Source organism: Erithacus rubecula (assembly GCF_903797595.1).
Source record: "Erithacus rubecula genome assembly, chromosome: 8".
NCBI lineage: Eukaryota > Metazoa > Chordata > Aves > Passeriformes > Muscicapidae > Erithacus > Erithacus rubecula.
Window position 1 is genome coordinate 35,392,484 of NC_136659.1, and position 19,370 is coordinate 35,411,853.

Genomic DNA, 19,370 nt, shown 5'->3' on the forward strand with positions numbered 1-19,370 from the left:
TTCTGACAGAACACTTCCTTGGAGAAACCACACTGTAAATCCAGCACCCATATGGAATTGGAAAGTGGAATTGCCCACATCTGCACCCCTGAGTGGAGCTCCCAGTTATTCCCTCCCCTCCAAACTGGGATTTGTCCCAGTGCCACAGGGATGGAGCCTGTGAGTACAGGAGTGAGGCTGAGCTAGAAGAGGAGTTTAAAGCTGCTCAGACCTGCCAGGTCTGGGTGTGCCCCAGATCTGAATTTGGTGTGATTACAACATGGAAAACTTGGAGGTGCCTGGGGAATCCTGGTAGCAGCTGAGAGGGTAAATGTGGAATTTGCACTTACTCATTGCTCTGATTTTTTTCCTGGCTTTTTTTTTTTTTTTATATAAACATAAATTCATAAATTGTGGTTAATAAATTTGTTTTGTGCATATAAAATCAAGTGCTTGGAAGAAATTGCTGTTTAATATCTGTAAAAAAAGCCCATCATGTCAGTATTTGCCATTCACTTAGAGGTAGGCTTGATGATCCTGGAAGGTCCCTTCCAACTCAGAATATTCTGTGATCTCAAGATCTGCAAGGTCCAACCCCAGAAATGATTTCTGAGGGTGGATTTATGTGTGGGAATATCATGGAGTTTGACTCATATCAGGAATGGTTCTACTGGAGTTTAGGTTTTTTCTCTGCTGGTGGAGAAGGACTGAAATTGGAAAGATTGGCAGGTTGTGCTTGTGCATTTTTACAAAAAAAACCAAACACCCAAATTCTTTCCCTGCCAAAAGACTAACCTGTCATGCAGTGACCAGTGCTTTAGAGCTGGAATTTTTATTTTCTGTTGGCATGGGAGAGCCTGGGGCTGTGAATTTACCTTGTGAAGTGCAACGCCCCCCCAAAGTACAGGCAGAGAAAATTCCCTGTGCCTGTGGCTACATCAGGATGTTAAATACCAGGGTTATTAATCTTTCCTCACCTCAGCAGCTCTTAGGCCAGGCATTAATGTGTTTTTGTGTGAGATTTAATTGCTCAGGCTTGTAACAACTCCAAACCTTAAGATCCTGTTTCCCCCTGTGACTTCAGTGCTGAGAAATCGGCTCTCTCTGGAAAAAAAAAGCAGCAAAAGTTGTTTGGATTGTGTTCCCTTTTTCCATGGCATATGGAGGCTCATCTGTGGGTTATGGATCAGTGGAGAGCAAGACTCAGACTGGGGCAGGGATTTTCCAAAAGTAAACAGCAGCCAGGGGTGGTGCTGGGAAGGGAATTCCAAAATCAGGGCTTGCTGCACTGAGCTTGGATCATGTCAGCACCAAATTTGCTGTCTTAGAGAAATTACCACAATCAAATACCTGGATGTTTATATTAACTTAATAATAATAATAATAATAAAAGGGAGTTCCTATAAATAAAACATAATTAGACCCATGAAATAAGAAATAAGAGTTGCCAAATAAGCCTCAGATGAAGGCCAAGTGTGTCCTGTGGCTTTCACATTGCATAAGCAACCAAGCTTATTTTTAAGAGTTTTAAAAAAATAATAATAAATTGTTGGGAAAAAAAAGTAAAAGGTCTTGACATTCAATCTGTCATCATTGTCTTTTCAAGAATGCACACGTTCAACAAAAAAGGCAAAAGGTTTTGTTGAGTGACATTGATCTTTGGAGTTCTTGTTTGGTTTTCTGCTCATTAAGCTCCTGACATGGAAACAGACTTGAAAAGGCCAAGAACTGTGACATTGGATGCAGATTTGAGCATGTCAGCAGGTCTGGCAATAAAATACACCCTGGACTTGATTTTATTACCTTTTAACAGCAGGAGTCAATATTTGAAAATGATAGACCTCAGTGCAGTGATGGGAGAGACAGCATAGGAGACATAAATCAAAAATTCTGTATTTTCCTGCTTAAAAAGGGCACTTTTGGATTTATTTATTAGGGATTCTGTTTGTGAATTCCAGGCCTTAATTTGTGTTATGGGCATGGGAGCAAACTGAGGCAATTAAAATATTTTAAATGTACTTGTTTTTTTTTGGAGGGCAGGGAAAAAACCCAACCCAAACTACCACCACAACTTTTTGTTTGGAAAATCAGGCAAATCTTTGCCAGAAATTAAATTCTAGATATTTTTTTTATTTAATAGAGTGAGAGCCAGCCAGTGTGTTTGTAGTAAATCTTATTTGGGTGCAGAGGAAGGACCAGGAAATTCCCAGGAAGTTGCCAAGGAGCCTCAGCAGGTGCCTGGATGGAGACTGGGAAATTAGAAGAGACATCTGAGAACAGGAGAGGTTGAAACCCTTTTTTTAAAAATTAACTTGTACCAAGTGCAAGGTTCAGACCATGTCTGAAGCAGAGTTTTGGTTTTGGTCATAAATCCAAACAGAAATCCTGGGGAAAAAACCCACCAAAAAACCAGAACAGTCCCTGCTTGAATCTGCTGATGATTTTTTTTTTAGGTTTCTGTTAATTTCAACCTATTTTCCTCTTGCTTTCATCACTTTTAAACCTCTTTTTACTGGGTAACACTTTCAGAAATGTCTTTTTTTTTTTTTTTTTTTTTTTCTTCGCTTCAAAACATGGTTCCCCATTTGAAACCCAAAGCAATCTTTCCCCAGGGATTAGCTCTGCTCCAAGGACTTTTCCCATTCTTTAATCTGCACTTTCTACTCTCTTGAAGTGTCAGGAATTGATGTGGAGCATGGGTTTGTTTATTGTCTCTGTCATCAAGAAATAGAGAAGTTGTTTATTTTATTTTAATCTGTGGGGGTTTTCTCCAGTTGTTTGCCTGCAGTGAGCATTAAAACCCCATAAAACGAGTCTGTGGTGTCTTCCACTGCACAAAGGGAAACAATTCTTCTTGAATTCTCATTATATTCTCCTTGTTTCTAAATACACCCCATGCACTTGCTTGAAATGATCCCCAATTAAAAACTGGGCTTCAAATGAAGTTTATGAGTAGAAAAAAAAAAAAAGAAAGAAAGAAAGAAAGAAAAAGGAGCCTTGGATGTGCTTGGGGTGCAAAGTGTGTGACCTCCAGGTGTGGAACACAGAAATTCCCTTGGCTCCAGGCCATGGAATCAGCCACCCTCTGCTTTCTCCAGGCTGGGAAAATTGCAAATTCCAGCCTGGAGTCTCCTTGGCACTCAGGAGTTTCTCAAAGTCTCTTTGTTTCATCATAACTGTACCAGGAGTTTATCAGCTCCTGTGAAATGAGCCCCCTTTGCTTTGGGATTATGACAATTATGGACTTTTATCCTGTGGCTGTCACCTCAAAGGGGGGGAAAAAACTCCATTTTTAATGGTTTTAATTGTTGGGTGGGAGCACAGTCATTAAATGGTCAAAAATTAAATTCTCACCCCGGGTCTTGCATTTCCCAGGTGTTGTGAGTTTTTGGTTTTCTCTGGCTGCAGGGATGAGCTTGGTAAGAAAATGGATCCAGTTAAAAAAACAAGAAAAAATAAAAGGTTACACTTTGAAACACCCAATTCACTCAAAATCTTGGAAATCTACTTTTGTCAGTGGGGGCAATTTTTGAAAGCTGATTAAAAATTTAAATTTCTAAACTGAGCACATCCTGGGCAGGGAGGCAGAAATAGCAGAAATTGCCATTTGGAAGGATCAAAGCCATCCCACCATCACCTTGAGATGCTATTTGCATCAACCTTTTCCCAGCCTTAAATTGAATTTTTAATTTTTTTTTTTTTTTTTTTTTTTTTTGCTTGCCTGGGGTTGAGGGATTTTTTTTGATCCTTTCAAATGGCAATTTCTGTTCTTTCTGCCTCCCTGCCCAGGGTGTGCTGAGTTTAGAAATTAGATTTTTTTTTTTCTCAGCTTTCAACAAGATTACAAGAGATTTCCAAGATTCTGAGTGAATTTGGCATCTCTTCCTGAAGTGTAAGAATTCACTTTTCTCAGATTTTCTCTGTTTTCTCTAAAATGCTGCAGAAGAGGATTTCGAGTCCTGATTTGAGGCTCTGCTGTAGGGGAAAGTGTCCCTGCCCATAGCAGGAGGTTGAAATTAATTGAATTTTAACCCCAAACCATTCTGGATTTTTTTTTAAACCCCATCTTGAAAAGTTATTTTTGGTTTCCTATAAGTAACATTATTTAGGAGTCTTTGAAATTGCTGTATTTTGCTGTGAAACTTTCTTAATTTATTTATTAAAAGGAGGTAGGAGGGGGATTAGAGAAGATAAAATACAACCAAGCAACCTTTGTATCCATCTGGAAAAATATTTGACCTTGTAGCTCCTTTCAGGGAAACCCTGATTAATGTCTCCTGAGCAAAAAAAAATTAATCTAGAGTGATAAAAACCTCATTGGTCACATCACCTGTCTTAATTCTTCTTCAAACCAGTGCTGGGATGCAGCAGGAGGGGACTGATGTGAATGTCCAGGGCTGTGCTGGTTTTGTAGGCAAATTGGGAATTGCAGAATTTCTTACTCCCAGCAGTGCTCCAAGCTTTGTTCTTCCCAAATTCCCTTCTCCTGAGGCACAGCCTCTTGAATTTTGTGGCTGGTTTTTCTAAATCTTTGAGTTCCTGAATTATTTGATTGTTCACCAGTTTCTGCTTTCTCTACAGAGAATCAGGTTTGGGTTGGGAAGGACCTGGAATTTCTGCTGATTCCAGCCCTGCCATGGGCAGGGACTGTCCCAGGGTGTTCCAGGGTCTATCCTGGGACACTCCCAGGATCCAGGGGCAGCCACAGCTTCTCTGGGAATTCCCAATTCCCAATATCCCACCGATGCCTGAAGCCATTCCCTGTGTCCTGCCCCTCCATCCCTCATCCCAAATTATGTCAACTCAAACTCAGCAGCCTGTGCCTCCCAAAACTGGATTTTTTTTTGGGGACAGATCCCCACCCTGGTTGCATTTTGGCTGTAAGAGTGGCAGAAAGGAGAATGCAGCAAAGTTATTTGTGTAATGGAGAAGCAAAAGAGAAAGTTTTATTTAAAACACTGCACTTATATAGGGTAGGTCGTGCCATACAGAACATAAATTGGTCCAAGGAGGCAACACCTCTTTGAAAACATGCTTTCTGCAAAATATCCCAAAATATTCCTTCCCCCCAAAGCCTTTTCCCACTGCTCAGACCTCCCCAAATTCCTTGGGGATGCTGAGTTGCTGGATCAGTGCTTCAGCTGTGCCCTAAATAATTCCCCATCCTGCCACTTTTTAGGCAAAAATTCATTGTGCAGATCTTTGGGAATTTGTGTGGATTCAGTTCTTGGCATTTCCTGAAGGGAAAGCTTGAGGTTTTGCCCCTGCACTGTAGAAATGTTAAAAATGTGGTGTAAAGACAGAGATTTTGGATTTGATTTTTTCTTTCTATCCTTTTCCTAAATCATGGAACACTTTGGGTTAAAGGGACCTCCTGGGTCCTCTTATTTGAACCCCCTGCCATGGGCATGGACATTTTCCACTATCCCAGGGTTCTCCAACCTGGGACAATTCCAGGGATTCAGGGGCAGCTACAGCTTCTCTGGGAACCTTTCCTCACATGAAATAATTTCTACAATTCATATTTTAATTTGTTAGAAAATGCAACACAAGAGCCACGTGCTGTTTGTTAAAAAGTAAAATCCCAAACAGAAAAGGTGACATTTGTGGGGATGTAAAGTTTCTAAAGGATTTTTATACAGAGGTTGGGGTGAAAAAAAAACCTTTTTCAGCAATAATGGGAGGAAATGTCAGACCCACAGCACAGATGGGATATTTATTATGATAACTGAAGCCTGTTCAGCATTTTTACAAACAAAACACGAGGTTTGGAGAGGTCAGCCCCAGCCAGGCTCCTGTAAGGGGAGGGATTATGGAGCACAAGCTCCTCATTCTGATTTGTCACTGAGTGTCAAGCCTGAATAAGCAAAGACTGATGAGGCAGAGCAGGTTTTATGTTTTCTATCCAAAATTAAAACAATGGAAGGTGTGTGGGATGTGTTTCTGAAAGAGAAATTTTTCATAAAGCCCCACAACATTTGGGATCCAACAGCAGAAATCTGGTGGAACCGGTGTGTTTACATCCAGATTGTCTCAAAAAAAAAAGAGAATATTTTTTCTTACCTCATGTGTGAATTGTGCAGAACTCCAATTGTCACATTTTGTGATTTCAAACACTTCCTAGAATGTTCCAGTGTCTTCACTCGAGCAGCAGTTGCTTTCAGTTAAATAAAAAATATCCAATAAAGGTTTTTTTTTTTTGTTTATTTGCACTTAAATCACAGTGGTCAGTTTAGCACTTTATTATTGTTATTTTTGACAATTCCCAGTGTTGGAATAGCAGTTGACATTGCAAGGAGTAATTTAATTTTCTTTTTTAAAGTAAATGCAGCTTTGTGCAGCACCTTTTGCTGCTCCTGTGTTTTGTAGAGTGGCTGCAGTGATCTTTGCTCTTTATTCCATGTTCCATTTATTATTTTTTTCTCTTCCTGCTGAGATGTCAGAAGTCACACTAAACCTGAGGGGGGAATTTAGATGGAGTGGGAATAGGGAATTATAAAATCAGATTTTTTTGCAGCATAGAAAAAAGAAATAAAAAAAGGAAAAAGGTAACACAAAAAGATTCCTGGATATGCAGGGAAGTCCAGGAGAACTTTTTGTTTGGGAGATTTTGAAGAATTCAGTTTAAAGACATTTCTGCTGTGAGAAATGTCATTTCATTTCAAATTTCATTTGTTCTCTCTGGAGGCTCACCTTGGGTTTTCCACCCTTCATTTCTTCTCCTTCCTCTCACTATTTCTTAAAGGAGAAGGTAAAGATCTGACAATAAAAATGAGGAGAATAAAAAGAAATTATGGATGACCCCAAAAAACACAAATCAGGTAAGAAAGGGAGGAAATTTTTTTAGGACCACACCTCCACATCTCCCTGTTTTGTTCCAGAACCTTCAACCTGGAGCAAAATAACCCAAAATTCCCCCAGCTGGGTGAAGAGGAACATTCCAGCTCCTCCTGGTGCCAGAAATTTCCTTTCCCAATTTCTGAGCCTGGGGGGTGCTTGTGGCACAAGGCAGGAGAATTTCACCTGGATGGGATTCTGCAGCATTATTTATAATTAAATTGGGATTATTTCTTTTTTTTTTTTTTTTTCACCCCACCCTGTTTTTCCTCACCCTGCCCTTCCAAAGCTTTGAAGAGAGGCCAGATGGCTGCAGAGGCTGTCACAGTTCTGGTTCTGGAGCCATTCCAGGGCCAGGGAATTCTGCCAGCTCAGAGGAATTCATCAAATAGGGCCAGGAGATGATCACAACAACAGAATTGCTGCTTTTTGAGGTGTCAGTGAGGGGAGTTGTGGAGATGACACTTATTTTCTAAATTTTTAATTTTTTTATATATATATATATGGCTGTAAAGAAGGTTTACACCTTGGTTTAAATCCAGTCCTACCTGAAGTTCATCCTGGTTTATCCTGATTTTTTTTCCTTCTGCTCTGCAGGAATTCCTGTGGCTCTTCATTTTTCATGGACAAAAAAATTTCCTTTTTCCTTTAATTTCAGGATAAATCCTGGCTGTTTCTGTTCTTTAGGGATGGACATAATCCCACTAAATTATGTATTGGGTTTTGAAATAGGGGCTGGTATTTAACTTTTTTCCCCAACAAATCTTCTTCTTTTGAGGTTATCAAGTATAAAATTTAATGTGTGTCTATAAAATCACATTTCTGGCTGCCAGCAAATACCTCCCAGATTAAGTATATTTAATGTGTGCAATTATTCCTTAATATTGGGAAAATGGGGAGGCTGGGACTTGCCTTGCATGTTTACAAGTGGCAAATTTGGCCCTTCCAAGTCTTAACCTGGTAATAAATTGACTTTTTCCCTTCCTTATTGACATTTTGGAGAGCACTTCAACCTTATTATGAATAATGATAATTACTCATTTGCCTTTGGAATAATTTCTGTGGAAGCTTTTGCAGCAGATAATTAATTTTTTTTTTTTTTTTGGTGCCTGTTTATTGATTACTCAGATTATTTTGATTAATTTGCTCTTGGTTCAGCCCTTTCCATCCCTCATCTCTTGTCTCTGCCTCACTTCTCACGTGCCCCTTTCTTGTCTCCAAATCTGGTTTTATTCTGAAGGGTTTAAGCTGGAAAACCCTGCCTGAGTTAACTTTTTGACCCCATTTTTGATAACAGCAGCCACCCTCAGATGGGGAACTTTATCTTGCTGCTGTTTCTGATAAGAGCTGGAGGAATTCCACCCAGGCCAAATTGCTATTTTTATGCTTAGATGGCTGCAAAAATCACAATATACATGAATTTTTAAAATTCTAGATTCATTCTTTGTCCATGAGGGAAAAGCAGATTTTTTTTTTTTTTTATTCTCTTTTGATTACTGAGTTTATTTTTTTACCTAAAAATCCTTCCTGCCATAATTATTTATTGTGGTGGTGCAGGGTGTGATTTGAGTTCTTTGGAATAAGCTGGTGAATATTTTAATGGGATTTTTGGTGTCAGGACTGTTCTAAATCCATTAGAGCATAGGTTTGATCCTAGATTTTATTATTCATATAATTATAGATTTTATTATTCATCCTGCTGTAGGTTTTTATAGGGAGATTTTTTTATAGAGAGAACTGAAGGATGGGTGTGGAGCTGGTGGGGTAACAATTGCTGTGTTTTCATGGCTGAAATTTGTAAATTGAATTTTTTCTTCTGCATAGAACGTGCAGAAATTTGGGATTTGCCTGGAAGTGTCCAAGGGATGGAATGGGATGGAATGGGATGAGCTTTAAGGTCCCTCTCAACCCAAATCCCATAATTTACAGGACAAACCCAGAGGAAGAAATTCCCAATTTTCTCCCAAACTCATCCTGTTGTGTTTTCCTAAAGGAATCCTTGGAATTATTACATTCCCAACCTCAACCCTCATCATGAATAATTCAGATTAAAGGTCAGGCTCTCCCACCCAGTTTTTGGGGTGGTGTCCTGCTGAATTCCAAGCTCTGGAAAAAATTAGAATCACTGGTGTATAATTAGAATAAAAATGTAATTTCACATGGTGAAGGGTTTTACATTTGAGATTTTAGAATTTAGTAATGGGTATGGAACAAAGTGGATGTTTGGGTGTTGCCTCTTATTCCTTCTTGTTCTTTTTCATGATCTCAGGTTGTAATTTTTGAATTAGTTGGTGCAGGTCACAGGTGTTATTGAATCAATAAATAATACAGATGTTAGTTTTTAATTAAATAATTAGTTAGCCTTGTAACTAGCTAAACACACCTCCAATTTCTCACTTTTAACTTGATAGCTGAAAGTGCTGCAGAGCTCTCTGTACTTCAAATAAAATTTAATAAACAACCAAGTCCAAACAAACAAACAAACAAAAAATCTGTTTCTCAAGCATTCAATCCTGACTGTGTAAAAAGAAAAAAATAGAAACCAAACTGACCAATGACCTTAAGCCACCACAGATTTGGGGAGATGATGAGGGAGGGAGACAGGGCAGGATGAATTAATACCTTAAATCATCTTTTAAATGATGGAATTCAGTTCTCACAGAGGGAGGGACCAGATATACAATTTTCCAATCTGTCCCCTTCATCCATTTCTTTGTAGGTGCTACAATATTTAGAATATTTTTAGAATATATGGAATATTTTTAGAATATTTTGAATATTTTAAGATACTTCCTACAGGCACTGAGGAGGTTGGGTTTTTTTCCTTTTTTTTTTTTTTTTTTTTGGGGCAGCATCCCTTTATCCTGACAATTCAAGTGATGAAACAGTACCTGATTTGCTCAGGAATGTTGGTTCTGTTTTTTTCCCTTTTCAGTCCCCAGTTTCATTCATGGTGGGTAAGTGAGAGCCCAGAATTGCAGCATCAACTTCTCTTATTTCAAAAGGTTGTTAAAGTTCTTTTTTTCTTCCCTCTCTGTAATAAACTTTATTGCTTCCTCTATCTTTCCTTTGTGGAAGGGGCAATTTTCCTATTCCTGGGTAATTTTGTTCTGTAGAATCCAGGCTAAAAAAAAGTAAAAAAAAAAAAAACCAAAACCCACCCCAAAAACTAAAATGTGCTGATTCAGCACTTTTTAAAAACTTAGAGTTAGGATTATCAAAAATAGGATGGAAACTGATTTTTTTTGTGTTTTTTGTTTGGTTGTTTATTAAATTTTATTTAAAAGTACAGAATGTTTGACATCACTTCTGGCTACTGCTAGTTCAACAGTTTAATGGAGAATTTACACTTAAATTATTTATTTTTTTTAACTTAATAACTGGATTTTATGACTTTTAGTTTGACTGATTAGAAACTATTACTTGAAACTTATGAAGAAGAAGGAAGATGAACATTGAAATAAACAACTAAATTTTTTATATGGTTTAATATTTATTACTATAGGATAAAAACTTTAAAACTCATCATCATGTAAAAACACACTTTTATTTTACTATACACTTGTGATTTTAACTTCATTATTTGAATTTAGAAGCTGTTCTTAAGGCTTTAAGTGTTTTTTAGGGGCTAAGTGGTGTTGTGCTTTACTTTTACAAGATCTCAGGTAAAGAATTTTGTAATTTCTTATAATTAAGGCCAAATTTCATTCCACAAAGGAAATGTTTTTAAAATGTGGTTGATGAGCTCAGTTTGATTCTGTCACTGTTACTCCTGTCAGTGCAGTGGAAAATCCATTTTTATGGGGTGTGTTGTGCTGACAATAACTTGCTGTGAGGCAAAAAGTGAAAAAATAGAGGGGAAAAAAATAAAAACTTCCATAGCAAAAAATTTTAAATTTGTAGATCTGCAATAAAATTTTTTGGTCGAAATACTTGCTTTCCCCATTTTTTAAATTGTAAATAAAAACAAAATAAACACGTTTTACACGTTACTTTATTTGAAATGTATCTGCTTGTTTCCTAAAAAAAATTATTTTAAAATTATTTTCTTCTGTCCATTTCTTCACTGTCTGAGTTTTACAGGAATTAAATGATGTCCAGAGGAGAACATGAGAATGGGGGAGCCAAGGAATTCTTTTTGCTCTTTTAGCCAAGTTGAATTTCCTCTGTGGCCTTTGGGATTTGTGGTGCTGTCAGGTGCACAGAAAATACCTTTCTGTGTCCTCACCTGTGCCAGACTGGAAATTGGAATTTAATATGGCTCTGGAGAAAAGAGATTACAGGAATAAACAGCTTTTTTTTTTTTTTTTCCTTTCCTTGAGATTTGATTTCCACACTATTGTATTTACAGAATATTTAGGTTTAGCAGTATTAAATTTACAGAATATTTAGGTTTAACAATATTCAATTTACAGAATATTTAGGTTTAGCAATATTCAATTTACAGAATATTAAGGTTTAGCAATATTCAATTTACAGAATATTTAAAGTATATTAAATATGCAGAATATTTAATCAAATGCCTCAGTGGATCTGACCATTAGTAACCAATGAGTGAACACCCAACACAGGAGAGAAAATTCCCAAATTCCCAAAGTGCTTTTTAACCAGTTTAACAGAAACATTTGCAGTTATCTAACAGCACCTGAAAACTGCTCCCTAAATGACAGCAGGAAGTTTTCATTTGCATTCCATATCTGATGTTCAATCTGCTAATCCTCCTCTGGAGCCTGCCAGGAAAAACAATGTAGACAGACTGGAATTTTATTAAAATCACAAAGTTGGGCTGCTGCTTCCGACTTTTCCATCACACCCTGTGAGATTCCAACCTCCTGGAATTTTTCAGTGAGTTCAGCCCTTGTGTGTTCCTGGTTGTTGTCTTGAAATGAGTTTTAGGGTTTTTTTTTGGATGGTGTTGCCTTCCCCCCAGGAAAGCTGGAGCTCCCTGTTTGCTCTTGTTTATACAAGTTAATCTTCCACGTTGTGACAGATTTGCCTCTTGGTTAATGAGAGCTCCTAATTGGGCCTAATGAAACATTTACCCACTGCTGGATAATATTATCTGGTGAGCACAGCAGAGATAAGGGGGGAAAATCAGCTTTTTGAAAGATTCTGGGTGTGATACCAAAGAGAATTTTCTTATTTGCTCTGAGAACGCCCTGGTGGTGCAGCTGTGTAACCAAGCCCATGGCAAACAACATCCATTATTTATTGGCAAACAAGGACACCTTTGACTACATCAGGTTGGGAGGTCGATTTACTCAGCCTCCCCCCCAGCCAGACTCACTTTTTGTGTTTATATTCCCTAAAATTTTCCATTTGGCACGAGGGAGAGCTGTGGAAGCAGGGAGGGGGGAGCCTGGGTCTGCAGCAAACTGGTAAAAGTGGAATTGTGCCTTGTTTTTTTTTTGCTGTCCAGGTGTTCCAGATCCAGTTACAGCCCATAAAGGCAGAGTTTCCTTAGGCCAGCAGCAAATACAGGGCAAGGAGAGAAGTCTTGGAAAAACATTGGGATGATTCAATTCTCTCCCTTCCTGCAGAGCGAAATGGAAATAATTTTAAAATGCTTGAAATGCAGTGAAATTTTGTGAAATTCTCGATTAAAACTGAGTTGCTTGAGTTATTCCAAGGATGTGTGTCCCAGGTTGGAAAGGTTTGGAGCAAGATGAAGGTGTGGAAGTGGATGGGCTTTAAATTCCATCCCAACCCAACCCATCCTGGAATTCCAGGAAAAATGCATTGCAAGGGATCCAGGAAGGAGTGATGACTTGAGGCACAAAAAAAAGACTTTTCTCATCTTGTTAGTAACATCACTCACCCAAGGGTGGATGAAGGAGCCAAAAAAACTGGATTAAATTAAGCTCCAAGAAAACTGGAAAACAGGGGCACGAAGATGAGGTAATTAGGATCAGGAACGAGCAGCTCTGGGAATTAATTGGAATTCCAGGAGCTGCATCAACTCCACACATTGGAGGAGCACCTTTTTGTTCATCTCATTGGGAAGCTGTGGGTTTGTCTTTGCTGATGATTTGTGCTTCTGTTTTGGGCAGAACTCGTGGAAAGTTGGGATATCTCTGGAATGGGAATATTCACTTGTGTGTTCCCAGCCAGGTCATTCCCTCAGTAATGGTTTTCCTGGAGAAACCTAATTTTTGTCTTAATTCAGTGCTAATTTATTTCTTCAGAATGTTGATGATCTGTTGCTGTTCGTTCTCCACAGATTGTTCTGCCTAAATCCTTCTTTGGATCCAGAAGAAATCTGGACCATCCTATGGAAAACAGTGCTGGAGGCACACAGGGAGCAGAGGTAGGTTGTGATTCTGGAATATCTCCTGAAATGTATCCAGGATTTAATAAAAAGATCTTAAACAGTGTGGTTAAATTCACAATAAAATTCCCAATTCTTGAAATTCTGTTGTTTGGTTGGTTGGCTAAACCATCTCCACTGGAAAAGGAAAAACCCAAGCCAACCCAAAAAAAAAAAAAAAATCAAGGAAAAGAGAGAAATTCCTTGATTTCTCTGCTGATTTTCAGCCTGGCCAGGGTGTGCCTGGAAATTTGGAGGGAATACCTTTGGCTCTGGTTTGGCAGGAGCCTCCACTCCAGCTTGTTTGTCCTGCTGAGAATTTGCATGGGAGGAGTGAGGTTGTGATTTATAATCTCTGAACCAGGCTCCAGGGTCACTGGAATTTGCCACAATTCCCTGTGCTTGTCTGGAGGTGTGGGAATCTAAATAGCAACCTGAGCAAAACCTTCTGTTCTTCTCTCTAAAGCCTTGGCAGAGCAGCCAGAGGGCCCTAAATAAATAAAATTTTGGGTGATTGAATCTCATCCCTCTGAACTTTGCACCCAAAACATCCGTGCCATCCCCAGGCATCTTCCTTAGCCTTCCCTTGGGATCCACTTAAGAAATAAATTGAATTTACACTTGGAAATTTTAATGCTGTGATGTTGGGTGCAAAGTGCACTTAGAATTCAGATGATGCAGCTTGTCTGGATTTAAATTTATTTATCTCAGGTAAGGGATTGGTTGTTGGTGTTAAAATTTGAGATTTCTCTGTGTTTTTCTCCCTTAGTGCTGCTTTTTCCTGATTGTTGGATCTAAAGCACCTCAATCTCTTTGTTTATTTATGGGAATCCTTTCAAGGAATTTTTAGGAGGACAAGTAACTCGAATTTTTTTTTTTTTTTTTTTTTTTGGCAGTTCAATCCCTCCGTGAGGGATTCTGGCCAGCAGAAGGCACCAGCAGCTCAGCTTTGCTCCGCTCGCCGGCATTCCCGGCTGGATTTCCACGCTTCCAGCAGGAAATTCAACATCCTGCACCTCAGATTCTCAGGATTCCTGCTGGATAATGAATTCCCTTGTTTTTCCAGGCGTGAGGAGCCTGGAATTCCATGAGCAGTGACGCCCAGGATGGGGCTGCTCCGGCGGGCGCTGGCCGGAGCCGTTCTGCCGCTCCTCGTCCTTTCAGGAATTTGGGTTTCAGCTGAGAACATCAACTTCCACAACATCAGGCCTCCACTAGACCGTGAGTTGCATTTTTATGGAATTCTGGCCTTTTTGGTATGGAATCCTGGCTTAAAATTTGAATTATTTGCCCCGTCCTCCCGTCTTTGCGTTTGTTTGTCCCCACGGAAACTTTCAAATAAATATTCTGCTTCTCAGCCCACAGCACTTTAATATTTGACAAGTTGACAGTTGTCAAATTAAAGGGTGCAGGAGGACTTGGGCATTTTAAGGGATTTTCTTTGTATTTTTTCTGTCTCCCTGCAGAGGAAATTATGCAGTGGTTTCCCTGTAAATAACCCAGAACAGGTGGTTTTGGTCTTTTATCTTGTCGGGGGTTTTGTAAGGGGAGGAATAGGTGTTGCTGTGCTTAATTGATTCTGTTGAAGGTAATTAAAAACCTCGTGGGACCTGTGAAGCCAGTTGGCACTAATGGCATAATTTATTTACTTTTTTTTTTTTTGCCTCTTATCTGGCATCACCAGTGTTCCATCCCTTCATTTGCATTATCTGCATCATTAAAGCAGCCAGGATATAATAGCTGGATATAATATCTGCCCCTAATGAACCCTGCACATCCCAATAATTCATTTAAATAATGGAAATAAGATGTTAAAAGAGTCCTCTGGGCCCTTTTGTTTAAAGGATCCAACTCCTCCTGAGTGGAAGCTCTGGAACTGCTTTGAAAATTCAGTTTTTCCATCAAAGGAAAATGTAGATTTATGTTTGCTGTGCAAAGTTCCATCAGGAGGGAGATAAACTCTTCCTTCTTTTCTGCTTTCCCCACCACTACCTCAGTTTTGGATTATGAGAGTGAAAACATGTATTTTCACTCTCACAATCCAAAATATTTTAAGGATGTTTTTTAAGATCAAGCCTAGAGGGGAAAATAAAAAAGCTTGTTTTATTAGACAGCAAAAAGATGTAAATACATATAATTTATTTTTATAAACACACGCGTGTACAAGCATAATTTTGAACATTTTCGATTTTTTTTTTTTTCTCTCCATACTTTCCAACTGAATAAATTTTAATACTTTTTTAACCCTTTCCAAGCCACTCCATTCCCAAACAGTTTCAAGTGCTTTACCTGTGACAACGCTGTGGACAACTACAACTGCAACAGATGGGCTGAGGACAGGTGGTGTCCTGCAAGTGAGTAAGGAGAAACTTGGTGATATTTCACCTTGATATATTGATATTTTCAACATTTAACTCGCTGACTCACCCCCTTGGAGGAGTCTGGCTGGTTCATGGGATTAATGGGCCAGCATAATTTTGTTATTGGTAATGCTGAGTCAGAGAATTTCTGCTGGCGTGACAGTTTTGGCCATTCCAGGGTGTAAAGTAACTCTGAAAATGAAAAATTATTTATCTCCATCTCTCTCTGTTTTATATCAAATAAAACAATAAAATAATAATAAGCCAGCTAGCTGAATAATATATAAATATTAATTACTTATATATTTAATCTGTGTATATATCTAATGATGTGCTACCCAAGAGTTAATTTTAAAGATACTGATGAAAAAACCTGAAAAATTTCCTCTGTAACTTTATTAACTTCAGGATGTAAAGCCACAGTGAAAAATTTATCTCAATCTCTCTCAGTTTTACATAATATATAACAATAAAATATTAACAACAAACAGATTTCTGAATAATATATCAATATTATCTAATCATATATGTTATCTGTGTATATGTCTAATGATTTTTTTCCCAAGAGTTAAAGATCTTGTTTTTTTATTAATTAACCTTTTATGTTTAACTGTGTATATATTTAATGATTACATATATATATATGTGTATATATATTAATGTGTGTATATATATATATTAATTATATGCTTTCCAAGAGTTAAAGATACTATTTAAAATCCTGAAAAATTTCCTCTATAGCTTTATTCTCTTCAGGGTGTAAAGCAACAGTGAAAAAATATTTATCTCCATCTCTCTAAATTTTATATAATACATAACAATAAAATGATAATAAACTACAGATTTCTGAATAACTTATCAATATTAATTAACCATTATGTTTCTCTGTGTATATACATATATATAATGATGTGCTTCCCAAGAGTTAATTTAAAGATTAAATTAAAGTGAAAACTTTAAAGTTTAAACCCTAAAAAACCTGGAGGATTTCCTCTGTAGCTTTATTCTCTTCCCTTTGGATCCCATCCCAAAGTTTCTTTGTGAGCAGCAGGACGTGACTGACTGAGGCTCACACCTGTGCTGAGGAGGATAAAACACAGAAAAAAAAAATGGAAATATTTCCTCGTTTTTCTTCCTGGTGACATTCCCAGGAATGGTGGGAAAGGGGGAAGAAGCAAAGCAGAGGAATGAGGAAACAAATGTGAAACCACGCCAGGAGCGCGCTGCCAAAAAGAGAGCTGGGGAGAGATGTGTAAATGATGGTGCTAATTAGTAATTTAAATAAAAACATAAATAAAAACTGGAGCTTTGGAGGGTCAGCAAAGATTCACACTCATTAATTTCTTGCTAGATGCTCTTTTGATCAAGTTGCAAATATTTCTGTAGAGCGTTTTCTGGGGATATTTTCCTGAACCGCCCTTAGGTTGGAAACCCCGGAAGGTTCCATGTGTGGGGTGAATCTACAGTGGGATTTTCCTTGTGCAGGCACTCGGTACTGCCTGACTGCTCACCTGTTCACAGCGCGGGGCGAGAGCACCTCGGTCACCAAGAGGTGTGCCACGGGCGAGGAGTGTCACCTGGTGGGCTGCCACCGCCTCGGGGACAGCGGCCACACGGTGAGCGTGGGGCGGGGCTGGGAGCGTGAGCCTGCCTGCTCCGGAGTTACTCCTGACCTACTCCTGGTTTACTCCTGATTTACTCCTGCCTTACTCCTGATTTACTCTTGACCTACTCCTGGTTTACTCCTGGTTTACTCCTGATTTACTCCTGCCTTACTCCTGGTTTACTCCTGACTTACTCCTGGGTTACTCCTGATTTACTCCTGACCTATTCCTGCCTTAATCCTGGATTACTCCTGATTTGCTCCTGCCTTAATCCTGGATTACTCCTGGATTACTCCTGATTTACTCCTGCCTTAATCCCGGTTTACTCCTGACCTACTCCTGGGTTACTCCTGATTTATTCCTGGTTTACTCCTGACCTACTCCTGGCCTACTCCTGCGTTAATCCTGGTTTACTCCTGACCTACTCCTGGGTTACTCCTATTTGCTACTGCCTTACTCCTGGGTTACTCCTGGCCTACTCCTGGTTTACTCCTGATTTACTCCTGCCTTAATCCTGGTTTACTTCTTCATTATTCTTGACTTACTCCTTATTTACTCCTGCCTTAATCCTGCCTTACTCCTGTCTTAATCCTGCTTTACTTCTGTTTTACTCCTGGCTTACTCCTGGTTTATTCCAGCCTTATTCCTGCACAGTCTCACCCAGGAGTGCGTTTCCTGCTGTGAAGGAACGATCTGCAATGTGCAGATCCCACCAATGCAGTGTTTGCTGTGCTGCAGGCGTGCAGGGCCAGCCAAGGGGCAGCTGGGCAGTGCCCAGCCTGACACTGCTGGTGTGAATTAATTAATTAATCACCCTGAGTTAATTAATTATTCTGTTCTCACTCCAGGAGTGTGTTCCCTGCTGTGAAGCAATGATCTGCAATGTGCAGATCCTCACCAATGCAGTGTTTGCTGTGCTGCAGGCCTGCAGGGGGGCCAAGGGGCAGCTGGGCAGTGCCCAGCCTGACACTGCTGATGTGAATTAATTAATTAATCACCCTGAGTTAATTAGTTCCCCTTCCTCCCCCCAGGAGTGCGTTTCCTGCTGTGAAGGCATGATCTGCAACGTGGAGCTCCCCACCAACGCGGTGCTGGCCGTGCTGCAGGCGTGCAGGCCAGCCAAGGGTCGGCTGGGCAGTTCCCAGTGCAATGCTGATGTGAATTAATTAATTAATCACCCTGAGTTAATTAATTCCCCTTTCTCTCCCCAGGAGTGCGTTTCCTGCTGTGAAGGCATGATCTGCAACGTGGAGCTCCCCACCAACGCCACCAACGCGGTGCTGGCCGTGCTGCAGGCCCGCCGGGCGGCCGGGGGCGGCCGGGCCCTGCCCAGGCTGGCCCTGCTGGTGGCAGCGGTGACAGTGGCACTGTCGTGACACAGCAGCCTGGGGCACAGCTGCTGGCACTGTCCCCAAGGCCCAGGATCTCCGGGAGAAGCCGCTCCACGGCGCAAAGGCACGTCCAGAACCCCGCGGATATTTCAGCGTTGGAAATCCACCCCACAAAAAGCCCTGCTGGGCTGGGTGGGGCTCGAGTTTTAATCTGTTTTCTGAGGAAAATGCACTTTTTTTTTTTGGTTTTTTGGACAAGAACTGTGGCAACCACAGTCAAGAGGAGCTTTGGATGGATGATGCGGGAAGGTGGAAAATGGATTTAAAACTTTTATGTGCAGAAACAACACGGACTTTTTGTCTTAGCGAAATAAGTTTGAGTTTATTTTGATTTCAAAGAGAACACCTCTGGTTTTCGTAGAGGTTGGGGTTTTTTTTCTGCTTAATCACCACTCTCATTTATTGTAGCCATAATACAGAATTAAATATTTTATTTCTGTAAAATGTCTCCTCCTCCTCCCATTTTAAAGCTAAAAATCCTGTTGGAGCACTCAGAGCAGAATTCCTGATCTTCCAAACCTAAGGGATTATTTCCTAGCAATCGAGTCTCACTTCAGAATATCACAAAAATATCATTTTTGAGATATTGGGATATCACAACTTTGAAATCACAGCTACACTTAAGCAACTTCATTATCCTAAAAATTCCTTGTGGGCACTTGGAATAAATAAGAGATTCACTCTTGATTTGTGGAGGTTTTTCCCAGAAATTTTATTTTCCTGATGGATGTATCTTAAACTGACTCAAAAAAAGAGATTTGGAACCATTCCCTAAAAAATTCAAGTAACTACAATTTTGGCTTCTTTTACATCAATATTGTCTTAATCATTTGCTGGTTTATGTCACTAATTCTATTTAGCTTTAAAATAAGATTTTGAAATATTTCCAGGC

At 39.5% G+C, this 19,370-nt stretch overlaps 1 protein-coding gene across 1 annotated transcript; it reads left to right on the forward strand.

Moving 5' to 3' along the window:
• Nucleotides 1–14,229: 14,229 nt before the first annotated feature.
• LYPD6B (LY6/PLAUR domain containing 6B) lies at nucleotides 14,230–18,494 on the forward strand (the record flags this gene model as incomplete). Its single annotated transcript, XM_079311285.1, has 4 exons — nucleotides 14,230–14,344; nucleotides 15,379–15,477; nucleotides 16,969–17,099; nucleotides 18,299–18,494. 4 exons carry the CDS (start codon nucleotides 14,230–14,232, stop codon nucleotides 18,461–18,463), a joined length of 510 nt encoding a protein of 169 aa, XP_079167411.1. The 3' UTR covers nucleotides 18,464–18,494.
• Between the last annotated feature and the right edge of the window lie 876 nt (nucleotides 18,495–19,370).